Consider the following 12,697-nt stretch of genomic DNA (forward strand, 5'->3'; position numbering starts at 1 on the left):
GTATACAGTTTCAAATCATGAGGAGGGACTATGCCTGTACAGCAAGCTGGCTGCAGAGGGTTGGGGACAGAGGGAGGTTTCTAGGAGAAACTGCCCCACACTTCCTTTTCAAACCGTTGTTAGCTGCATGGAGTCAGTGCCCCCAAAGGGTTTCCCTAAGTGCATAGCCCTTGTTTGATATTTTGGAAGCATAGAGTGGGAACAGAGAGTGAAATGAATGAAGTAGAATAGAAAAGTCTGGTTACCTTTCACACAGAGAGATACAGATGTTGTTTCCTCACTGGTACGGTTAACATAAGCACACTGGTAGTTTTTCTTTTCCTTGTAACTGGCCTTGGGTATGTAGAGAGTGCCATTGGTGTACACCACGATGTTAGACTCATTCCTTATGCCGACCCACTCCACACTAGAATTCCCGGAGCAATGCAAGCTTACCGGGTCTCCCTTGTCCACAATCACAGTGGGGAGATTAGGGCTGATGGTAGGAGAGGCTGAGCCTAGAAAGAAGAAAGACAGTGAGCAGCCTATGTATCTTCAGGTACCATTGGCAAATCTTTTTATTATTTATTTATTAAATTTGTTAGTCGCTTTATCTTGCCCAAGGCAACCCTAAGTGACTTACAACCAAACAACTTGCACCCATTTGTTCTGAAATGAGTAAAATAAATGAAGCCGACAGTGAGCCCTGTGACTTCTTTGCCTTGCCAGACTGCAGCCCAGATAAGGCTCTGGTACTCTGAAAAACATCCATATGGTACGCAAACACAATCCTCTGTGTTCTCCTAGCAGCTCTTCCTGAATGGGCCAGGCATATGCACTCATCATCTGGCATGGGCTGCGTAGTCAGAAGTTTCATTGCGTGGATTGTGGCAAGATAGAAACAGAAAGATATTAAGCACTCCTAGAGTTTGAATTTATTGTTATTCACGTTTTATACCGTATTTTATGCTGTTTTTTGTTGCATCAATTGTTTTAAATTTGTTGTTAGCCACCCTGAGCCCAGTTTTCTGAACCGGGAAGGGCGGGGTATAAATAAAAAAATATTATTTATTTATTTATTATAGATTAATCAACGCTGTTTATTGTGTTGCCGCAGTTGCCTTGAGAACCACAAGTTTTAATTCCAAATGACTGAAAGTCAGGGGTTTTGTCTGCAGGGGCTTCTGTGTGCTGATTTTACAATGGATCTGACATTTGGATCTAGTCATACCTCATGTTGCGTCCACTTCAGGTAATGTCTTTTCAAGCTGCGTCCTGCGGCAACCCGGAAGTACCGGAACAGTTACTTCCAGGTTTCGCCACTAGTGCAGAAGCGCTAAATCGTTCTGCATGCTTGCGCAGACTCGGCGCTTCTGGATGCAAATGCTTTGAGTTGTGGACGTGCCTCCGGAACAGATTACGTCCGCAACTCAAGGTTCCACTGTACATTGCGGTGGGCAGAGCTCCTGCACCTTAGTTGTGCCGAAGGGAGAGTGAAAGGGGCAGGAGGCCTGTCTTCTTTTCCATCTGGCTATCCGAGCCCCGTGGGACGCGGGTGGCACTGTGGACTAAACCACAGAGCCTAGGGCTTGCCGAGCAGAAGTCGGCGGTTCGAATCCCCGCAATGAGGTGAGCTCCTGTTGCTCGGTCCCAGCTCTTGCCAACCTAGCAGTTCGAAAGCACGAACTTCCCGGCGGGAAGGTAATGGCATTTCTGTGCGCTGCTCTGGCTCGCCAGAAGCGGCTTAATCATGCTGGCCACATGACCCGGAAGCTGTACGCTGGCTCCCTCGGCCAATAAAGCGAGATGAGCGCTGCAACCCCAGAGTCGGTCATGACTGGACCTAATGGTCAGGGGTCCCTTTACCTTTACCTATCCGAGCCCCAGATGCCAGCTTTATTATTAAGGATCTAAATTGGCTTCTTCCTCAGGCTGAATAAAATGGGATGAGAAAGAAAGAAAGAAAGAAAGAAAGAAAGAAAGAAAGAAAGAAAGAAAGAAAGAAAGAAAGAAAGAAAGAAAGAAAGAAAGAAGCATCTTCAGGCTTTTACTGTAGCTGAAGCCAATTGCTTTTTTTGCAGCGTCAGCAAGTTCTTTTGACCACTGTTCATATTTATAATACAAGGATGAGGAAGTGAGAAGTGAATCAGCACCTCAAATGTGCTGAGGAAGGCATTGTGAATAATAGTTGCGGGGAGACAGACTCTGAAGTGCCCTTCAATAACAGAGGAAACACATTGAAGATGGTTTTCTCTGCTCTGGGCTCTGTGGCTCCTCTCTCTTCTTCCCACTCCTCATCGCTGCCGTTTAACCCCTTGGTATTCTTGTTCTTCCACTTCTGCTTTTTGCGCTTTACTCCAGATTGAAAACAAGCCCAGGATTACTATGTCAAATGTTCTTCTCACATTCGTGGCAATCCACTGAAAATGAATTCTGGCTTTCTTTCAATGTTAGGTTAAAAAAGTAAAATAAGAAAACACTTGGGTCATGGAAGTGTGTTAGCTTTGATTCAAATGATTTCATCATGGCATCATAGTTCTGCGTTTAGCTTCTGCCAAATAAAATTTTGTCATTAGTGCCTAGGAGCTTTAAGTTGCAGCTGAATTGCAGTAAGTCCCACTGATCTAAATGGGACTTGCTTCTGATTAGACATGTACAGTATAGGGTTGTGCTGTTAGTCAAGTAATTGATTAAATTCTTGGTTAAAATTGCATACACTCTCATATAGATAAACCAACATAACTGTAATTATGTGTGGTATAGTGGTTATGAGCGGTAGACTCGTAATCTGGGGAACCGGGTTCGCGTCTCCGCTCCTCCACATGCAGCTGCTGGGTGACCTTGGGCCAGTCACACTTATCTGAAGTCTCTCAGCCCCACTCACCTCACAGAGTGTTTGTTGTGGGGGAGGAAGGGAAAGGAGAATGTTAGCCACTTTGAGACTCCTTAAGGGGAGTGAAAGGCGGGATATCAAATCCAAACTCTATTAGAGCAATAAATCTTATTCAAAAATATGTGGGAGGTGCAATAAGCAGAATGGAACATATTACCTTATTTGGTGGACATGTGATTATGCACAAAAAGAATAGAAGATGGTTATTAGAATAATAACAAATATACTGAGACATGAAGTTCCCTTAGATCCATTATTGCTTTTCCTGAACAATATGCCACCTATCATAAAGAAAGACCTTAACAGCTCTTAACAGCTGCAATAATGTTAATGGCTCAAAATTACTCCCTTATTTAAATAATGGCTTAATACAGTTTGGGATTTGGCTATAATAGCACAAATAACATCTAAGAGTGAGAACTGCAAGTGAATATTGAAATAAATTATGAGAAAACTGGTTGCCCTATTTTACAATGCTGTCATGAAAATAATGACCTTTCGCAAAAGCAAATTCAAATAGGTTTTCATTTTTTTTAGAAGAAACACTGCAACTTTATGACAAGTCTTATATTCTTGCAGAATATTATGATCTGAAGTATTTTTTCTGGAGCAGTTTTGTTGATTAATGTTAATAATTGTCAAATGATTAAATAAATTTAGTAATTATAAAGCTTAACAAAAAAACTAAAGTGAGAAGCTTAATTAATAATGAGGAAGTGACTGCTCAATAATACGTACTTAGGTCCTGTTAATTATACTTTTTCTTACTTGTTACATAAAATGAAAAATGCTAAAATAAAAAAGTTTTCAGAAAAGCTGCTGCTCAATTACTGTAATTGGGACACATTTTTGGTTTACAAAAAGATTTTAAAATAAATCTGTTTAATTAATTGATTAAACACTACAGTGCTACCATTAAAGTATGTTATTACCTTTCCTTTCCAATTAGTTTATAATAGTTTATTCCTTTAGATGTTCCTGGACTACATCTCCCATCATCTCTGATCATTGGTCATGCTGGCTGGGCCTGATCTGGAGGGCCACCAATTCCCCATCCCTGCTCTAGGGAAACTAGTTTAGTTGCTGAAAGAAGAGTTTATTTACTTGAAATGTGTTAAGCCCCAAGAAATGCCACCACACAGCAAAATTTGACTGGCTATGCAGCTCTGTGACACCCTCATGAAGCTGGGAACTCTCCTTCCATGGAGGTTTTTAAGCAGAGGTTGGGTGGCCATGTGCCATGGATGCTTTAGCTGAGATTCCTCCATTGCAGGGGGTTGGACTAGATGACCCTTGGGGGTCCCTTCCAACTCTATGATTCTAAGGTTCTATGGTCATTGTGTTCACAGTGGGATCTCTGGTTTGCTGAGATCACTCTCAGGAAGAGAAAGACGCTCCGAACAAAATGGCAACATGACTAAAGGGAAATAAAGAACAGTAAGCAGATTTGGCGAGAGGTAGATATATTTTTGCCCTCAAATTAAAATGGGAAAACATTTGGTGGATTCCTAATAAAAATCATACAAAATATATTAATTTAGAAATTAAAATCCAGATCATACCCTAATCACTATAATCCCTAAGAATGCAAAAGGCATGTTTCTATTTGATCTGTTCAGCTTTATGCTGCAATATTTGTTGTCTTGCATGGACATTTTAAAGATTTTAAAATGTACTTTAGAATCTTTTAAAATTCTAGTGTTGTATTTTTGCATTGTTTCAGTTGTTGCTTACACTGCCATCCAAGCTCCAGCCTGAAGCTGGTATAGTGATTGAGCCCAAATAGGGCCTAATGCGCCCATCTGGGGGGGTTTCTATGAGCTTCTGCTGGTGTGTGTGTGTGTGTGTGTGTGTGTGTGTGTAAGGGGGAAATCCCACCAATAGTACTTCCGCCTGCTGGTTGGATGGGTGAAGCAAGGAGCTCTGTTCTGGTGGAGTGGCACTGCCATCGATATGTGGGCAGTGGTTGGCAGAGGCTAGGGCACCTCTGTCCAATCGAACACACACACACCTAGCCCTATGTAGAGGGGGTTGGGACTGCAGCTTCAATCTTGTATTTTCTACATTGCTTTGTGAGGAATCTTCTCCTAAAAAGTGGTTTTTTTATTCAATTTACTAAATGAATGAATAACTAAAAAGGTCAAAGTAATTTCAAGACTTTTTTTTAAAAAAGGATGTCCTTAATGGGACAACAAGAGATCTTAAACCTGGTACCTTTCACAAAGCTCAATGTAATAGTAAAACAGATGTGAAATCACCATCCTATTTTATGACTGTTAGAAGTAGCAAAGAAATAATAACTGAATAGAAATAGAAATTGAAGTATAATAGACGGTATCAAAAACAGCATAGATCTACTCTTAATGGTGATGGTGATGAAGAAGCAGCTCAAAGCACACAACTAATTACATGAGTCAATTTTGACTCAGTTGCATTCTTGTGTGAATATCACAATGAACAAGTTGAAATCACCAACACAATTTGTCAAATAAAAAATAATCCAGTATTTTAACAGCATCTTCCTCTTCTAGTTATTCCAAGTATGTAATGTTTTAATTGTACAACTTGGCACACAAGTCTAGAACAGGGCTTTTCAATCATTCTATGTCTCATTATTGTTGTTGTTATACTCCTTCCACATCAATTTTCCTTAAAAGCTTTGTCTGCAGCTTCTTTGCAGCCTTGTCTGAGCTGAGAACGTGCCCTAGAAATGACACCCCAAGTTTCTAGGACTGCTACATGTCCAGATTTTTCCAGACATTACCAGGATTTCAGTGGCGGAATTGACGTACAGGGGAAATTTCCGAAAGGAGGCACTTAGTCCTGGACCTTAAGCAAGTAAAAAACAACCACTGTCCCAATGGTTGCACATTTCAGAGGAAAACATATAACATTTCTTTTCAGGAAGTTTGCTGCCACTGAAACCCTGATACATTTCTAAGGAAACCCAGAGTTCTCCAGAACAAAGTTTGAAAACTGCTTAAATTGTGCAAATTAAATTGTGCTTGCACACCATACATGTCAGCCACAATTAAAGCACATTCTTCCTCCTAAGAATCCTAGGAACGGTAACTTGCTAGGGCTGCTGGGAATTGTAGCTTTGTGAGGGGTAAACTACAGCTCCCACAATTCTTTGGGTGGCAGTGTGCTGTAAATGTCTGGTGTGTGTGCAGCTTAAGTAAAGAACTTACAAATTTGGGATAAAGAACCAGAAATTCTGGTCTGCTGGTATTATCAAGTCAGGACTTTGGTGCAAAAAAACGAGAATGAAAACATGGCTGCCTTATCTAATTCTGAAGTAAATGAAGTAATACGCAATCACCATCTAAAAAGGCAAGACTATAAGTCCAGAATCTAAAATAATCTAACTGCACTACTTTCCTGATCAAAGTTCACTTCAGAATCCATCTTTTTGATAGGAGGTGAACTTTCATGAAGCAGTGGGATAGTTCTATACAGAGAGAGTTGCTAGCGATTGGTTGCTACGTTTGGGAAAGGGTTATCTTAAGGGCTCGATTAGTGCTTTTCCACAGTGGTGGCACAGTGAGCCTAAGCCTTGAGAGCAAAATAAAAAATAATAAAAACAAAACAGGACTTTGAAAAAGTGCATAAAATTGCAGAGGCATTGGTGGGGAAGACTTGTGCTGCTGTTCACGAGCACCAGCTGTGACACTTTTGCAACCACATTTCATACAGCGCTTGTGCATGCAACATGTGTGGGAAGGACAGTCTTTTTCCAGCAACTTGCTTTAGTGCCAGGACTGCCAGGAAATGAACGTTCCTCTGAAATGGAAGCACTTGACAAAATGTCACCCCGATTAGAGTGACCAGGGATGGGGAAGATTCCTTAATGCCTCCCGCCAAAAAGACTCTGGAACTCAGCCCCCAGAGTGAATAGTTTTAAGAAACAAAGACTTTTTAGAAGTCAAAATGTCTAGTAAACCAAATTGGCAGCTGGTTTCTATGGAAGGTTTTCGGCGAGCCAACATGAAAGTGATGTGGGATTGAAGATTGGAGTGATCATTCTGTGATACAGTGGTACCTCAGGTTACATACACTTCAGGTTACATACGCTTCAGGTTACAGACTCCACTAACCCAGAAATAGTACCTCGGTTTAAGAACTTTGCTTCAGGATGAGAACAAAAATCGTGCTCCGGCGTTGCGGCGGCAGCAGGAGGCCCCATTAGCTAAAGTGGTGCTTCAGGTTAAGAAGAGTTTCAGGTTAAGAACAGACTTCCAGAACGAATTCTCCTGTATTATGTATTATGGCAGCAGACAGAGCTGTATTATAACTTTTTAATAAATTTCTTTTTTTATAAAAAAAAATCAGGAGTTTAGGTGAAGAGGTTTTTTAATTCTTCTGTTTTACTAATCAGAAACTCTGTTTATTCTGGGAATTTCATAGTGCTTTTATCTGTATTTCTTTTTTGTATTTCTCTCTCTCTCTCTCTCTCTCTCTCACACACACACACACACACACACACACCTGCTTTCATTTTTTGTGCAACTGTCTTAGGCAGTGCTTTTTTTCTTAAAAAAATGTTTAGGGTAGGGGTACTCTCATTTCGACTCAAGAAAATCACCATTTTATAGTTCAAATCAGGAAAAATACATACAGTAAATGGACAAAAGTACAAAGATTCACAAAATGTTTAGGGGTATGCGCACCCCTGTGTCCCCCCAGAAAGAAAGCACTGGTCTTAGGTCAATGTTGGCAGAAAGGTGGGGCAAAAGCCTAATGAATAACAAAATCTACTAGGCACCGCACGTTTCTCATGCAGAAGAATGGCTCCATTTTGCATTTCCTTTTAACAGTACCGAAACCTTTCTAGCTGTTGACTCTTGAGAAATCAGGTGCATAGACCTGTACTACTTTTGAAGGCTCTGTGATGGCAGGAATGTTCCCAGGACAATGCTATCTCACTTCTCCCTGCCCTTCCGTCCTATGCCGCAAACTTCTCTCAATTTTGTGTGCACGGTGCAATCCTAAGCATATGTAAATCATAATAATTTCCTCCACTTCATGTTACATTAAAACCTTGATGACTGATTGAGAATGCAATCATTAAGTTTACTATCTATGCAGCAAATCAGGACTGCACAGAGCGGGATTTTTGGTGCCTTGCCCTCAACCAGGGATGGTAGCATGCCTGCCATCATGTGCAGACATCTGCCCAATGCTCAGCACCCAGGAAGTGACCCGCCGGCATTGGGAATTGAGTTGGAGGCTCTCGCACAGCTGGCACCAGCACACCTGCCAGTTTTACATTTCCACTGTGGAGTGATGCTACATCAGGGGATTGCAAGAACATCAAAATGTTGGGTGGTTTGCAAGAGACCCAACAGTCTCTCCCCCTCCCTAACTGGGAATTGCCTCTGCTCCTTAACTGTGGAACACCTGTTCTCATGGCCATAGCCAGAAACAGAGTAATTTTTAAATTTATGATTGACTTTAGGTGGTATGGAATAGAGAGTGACTATGTGAGATACTGGTGACTCAGTCATTGTTAAGTGGAGGAGCAATATGATTTATTGTCATCTGGTCCAGACTCTTCAGATATCCCTCCATCCGTCGGATGGTTTATATATGAATTGGCCTTTGGTTCCAGAGGGAAATAAAACATCCTTGTTCCAGCTACGAGTTGACTATATATTAGCTCTCAGCAGTGCTTTTTCCCTAGAAAAATGGGTGCTGGTACTCACCATGAAGTTGTTACACTAAGTGCCACACTTTTTAACAATAACAAAAGGTGCCAATACTGTGAATGCTTGAGTACCCCCTGAAAAAAAGCACTGGCTCTCAGAATTCAGAGGCATGGGTGAGGCAGGGAGAGTTTACACACATCCGTCTTCTTGGGCTGAGTGCACATATGTTCCCAAGGAGGGGACAGCATTAGAGAAGATGGAAACATCTTTGCCCATGCTCCCTGAAAAAAGGAGAGCACACAGAGATCTATTGCTACCCTTTCCTGTCTCTGATGCCAAAGGTTATTAAAGCGGGGCTCGGAAACACCAGGTGTGAAGGATCCTGAATGGGAGCCACCTTGCTATCCTCAAAACTGGCCAGCTGGGGCAGAAAGGGTGGGGTTGGGGAGGAAGTGAATGTCTTCATAGTCCCACAGATCTATTCTGCTTAGAAGCAGGACACATCAAAAGCATACAGAGGATATTACATTCCTTTCCTACTCAGAATTGGGATGGGGGCAGAAGCTGACTTTGGGGTATTTATGTAGCTAACTCTTCTTACAAGCTTAAGGTTATACTTTGTAGACCAACTGTATTAACTATTATTAGTGTATATGCACGCAACTTGTGATATTCAGCTATACTGTTGTCATTCGATCGTGGATTTAAAGTTATTATTATACGTAGTAGTAGTAGTAGTAGGACACCAATGAGAATGTATAGTCAGCTTCTGCAGTTTATTCAAAATACGGATAAATATATTTGCTGCCATTTCTTAAGCTGATGAGAATGGATTTTCTCATGAACTTTCAGAAAACGTCACTGACCCCGTTCCTGCCCTACTTCCTTTATACTTTCAGTAACTTCTGGCTATCACTTTACCACATTACCACATTGCATAAGTGGCCTTCAGTTACTGTCCTGCCGGCCCATTTCCACCCCCTCTCTCTCTTCCAGTGAAGCCATTTCAACCAGGCACATAACTCTTTCACCCTGCCGTTTGCAGTTACATTTGGACGCTAAACCAGAACAATCACATTTTGACATGTGTTGAAGCTTTCTACCTTAACCAAGAAGTTTTCCAGCTTATACAGTAATGATTTGGTTATATTGCTGCCCACAATGTTCTTGGCTTTTTTGCTGCTGCTGCTACAGTATTAGCAGCCAACTTGGATAGGGTTGCACCCTAAAGGTGGCATATGAATGCTACTCTCTTTTGCAGCAAACCTTTGATTGTGCCTGCCTTTTGAGGCCATCTACAATTGTGTGCATTATTGATGGGCACTCTTTATTCACGAACAATAAATATGCAGAATTCTGTGACCGGAAGCTTTCTTTCCTTTGGTGGAAGCAAAAATTTAGAAACTATGGGGTTGTTATTATTATTTTCTAAGTGTGAATGTGGAAGGGATGGGAATAGGAACAAGATGGAAGAGTGATATTCATAGAAAGTTGAAGGGAAATAAGTCAGTTAAGCAGAAAAAAGGCTGATGTGGTTATTCACTATTATTAAATGTATTAGTTGCTTTTTACACTGAAGTGTCTGCAAGTGAATTACATGATAAAAACATTAAACCAACAAAACGAAACAAAATTAAAGCCAAATATAAAAGCAGCAATAACAGAGGACTTGAAGTGCTTATCCATATATATATATATATAGAGAGAGAGAGAGAGAGAGAGAGAGAGCGCAAATCCTATGCACGCCCCTCTTAAAAGGATGAGCACAAGAATGAGGCCACAGACCTACAGTAACTAGATTCCTCCACCCCCACCCCACCCCAATTTAGGAACCTCAGGACTGGATAAATGCTTAAAAACTGACCATGATGGTGCCAGGAATGCTTCCCTGGGGAGAGAATCCCAGAAGGCCTGTTCTCATGTTGTCACCCTATACACCTCCCTCAGAGAAGATACATGGTGAAGGACCTCAGACGATGAATGCAGGGTCCAGGTTGGTTCACTCTCCCTGAGGTTAAATAAATTAAAAAATTGTCCAGTAGCACCTTAGAGACCAACTAAGTACATTCTGTGTATAAGCTTTTGTGTGCATGCATACTTCTTCAGAACAAACTTAGTTGGTCTCTAAGGTGCTACTGGACAATTTTTTATTTTTTTTTATTTTTTTCGACTGCGTCAGACCAACATGGCTACCTACCTGAATCTCTCCCTGAGGCTGTCCTTGAAGTACTGAGCTCCTGAGCTGCAAAGAGCTGCAGCACTTTGAATTGTAGGGTTTGGGAAAACTTGGGACTGAGTAGACATCCCATGTCTTAACCACTGGGTACCTTCCAAGATCTTCTCTAATTTATTAATTTAAAAACATATAAAGATATAATGAATTGACCCTGGCCCTAGTCCAGTGGTTAGCTATTTAAAAAACAACAAATAAGAACAAACATGATTAGATGTTTGACAAAGAAAACCTCTGGTCACTAGCAGATGGGAAGTATTAAATTCAGTTCTCTTTCTTGAGCGTAAACCTAGTCTCTGATCTTAGAGACCATCTTAAACTGCTTAGATACTGTCTGAAGTATGAAGCAGTACATGAATATATTAAATAAAATGAGAAATAATGCAACATTGATGGACTTCATCCTCTCCAAGAACGCACACCGAGTCAGTTTATGTTATCTCCACAGTATGCCTACCATTCAGACTGTGAGAAATTCTAGAGCCACTTTTTAGAACTATTGTACGGGGCGGTGGGGAATAAACTTCATAGCCGAGTATTCAATTTGTGGACAAAAGGCTGATATAACCTAACTATGGAAAAGTGAAGCCAATCTTAAAAACAACTTCTGAAATATGACACAAATATGAACTGGCGACCAAATCCCAAGTAATGGTGGAAAAAGAACAAACTTTGACAGAATCATGCAGTTTCAACAGATAACATTACTGTTATTGTAATAGTAATAGTTCAGAGCTGTTTCTAATGCGTACTGATATAAGAAGCTCCCTTATACTATGCAACATGATTGGTTTTCGAGACCATTCGTGAGCCGCCCAAAGCTACCCTGGTGTCCATGCAATAAGCAAAAAGCAAACCTACCATGCCAGACATCAGCTGCTACCAAGAGCATCAGGATGGCTGGGCCCACTGGCCCTGGAATAAACGTGCCCATCCTGCACAGGACAGGTGTGCTGTGGTATTAGAATCGTGCCAGGGCTTTGGTCCAGTGGATCTTCTTTAGGAGAAAGAGAGATAGATGAGGCAGAAAATGCTGCTAAGCTTTTTTCAGTTGTGCGTTCTCTGTGTCTGTTTCTCTCTTTGGAGTGGGAACTTCTCCTTTTTCTGAAATGACCACAAGTTAGGAAATTCCTAGTTTTTTTAGTTAAAAAAAAAGAAGCAAATGAGCAAAGGCGTGTGTGTCACGAAAACTCACCAGTTGTAGATGGGGAGGGGAGGTGCAGCTGCATTGTGATGCCCCATTTAAAGGGTTAACCCTTCATATAGGTGAGCTTTGCCTATGTTGTCATGGACAACAATCAGAAAGGATCTCTTATGAATAGCAATGGATGGATAGATCTCTTTCGGTTTCACTTGCTTTCTCAATTTCTAGCATTAACTCCAGGTCACCAAATTTCCACATCAATTTACATTTTTTTAAATAAAAAAAATCCATTTTAGTGCACCTCACTCTTAATAAACTTTGCACACATTTCCTCCTAAGATGATGCATTTCTGTATGCTGTTTACACCAATGTATTCATTTTTATGCACACTTTCCCCTATTACGCATTTTTTAAAGTTGGAAAACTGCATCACAAAATCTGAACGATTGCTGTGTTTCCATTTGAATATTGTTTAGAGAAGTGTAAATCAGGTAGGTTTGTATTAACATGTGAACTGAACCAAAGTTCTCTCCCATTCCTGCTTGCAAACTAGTAAACTTCTCTGGCCTCTCATCGCAGAACAAATATAAAAATGTTGCAGAGGGAGCTTTTAAACCGACCCCTGGGGGAAAGCTGGTGTGAGCAAGGAGGATGAGGATAGAAATCCAAATCATTCAGATGTGGAACAGGGCAAAACTAGGCAATGAGTGCATAGTAGGGCTTAATAGCCGGCCAAGGATCTGTAGAGGGAAATGCTAATGGTAAACATCTGCAGAAGTAACCGTTTTTATATGGTAAT

The 12,697-nt window shown here is 41.0% G+C and overlaps 1 protein-coding gene across 1 annotated transcript in view; it reads right to left on the minus strand.

The window, feature by feature from the left end:
• CSF1R (colony stimulating factor 1 receptor) overlaps positions 1-11,857 on the minus strand; it is a 35,991-nt gene extending 24,134 nt beyond the window's left edge. The window contains exons 1-2 of the mRNA XM_081900163.1: positions 11,615-11,857; positions 246-497 (exon numbers count right to left, since the gene is read on the minus strand). Coding sequence (XP_081756289.1) covers positions 246-497; positions 11,615-11,687 — 325 coding nt within the window. The 5' untranslated portion in view covers positions 11,688-11,857. The remainder of the gene's footprint in view (positions 1-245; positions 498-11,614) is intronic.
• Positions 11,858-12,697: the final 840 nt, after the last annotated feature.

Source organism: Podarcis melisellensis (genome assembly GCF_964234715.1).
Source record: "Podarcis melisellensis genome assembly, chromosome: 2".
Taxonomy (NCBI): domain Eukaryota; kingdom Metazoa; phylum Chordata; class Lepidosauria; order Squamata; family Lacertidae; genus Podarcis; species Podarcis melisellensis.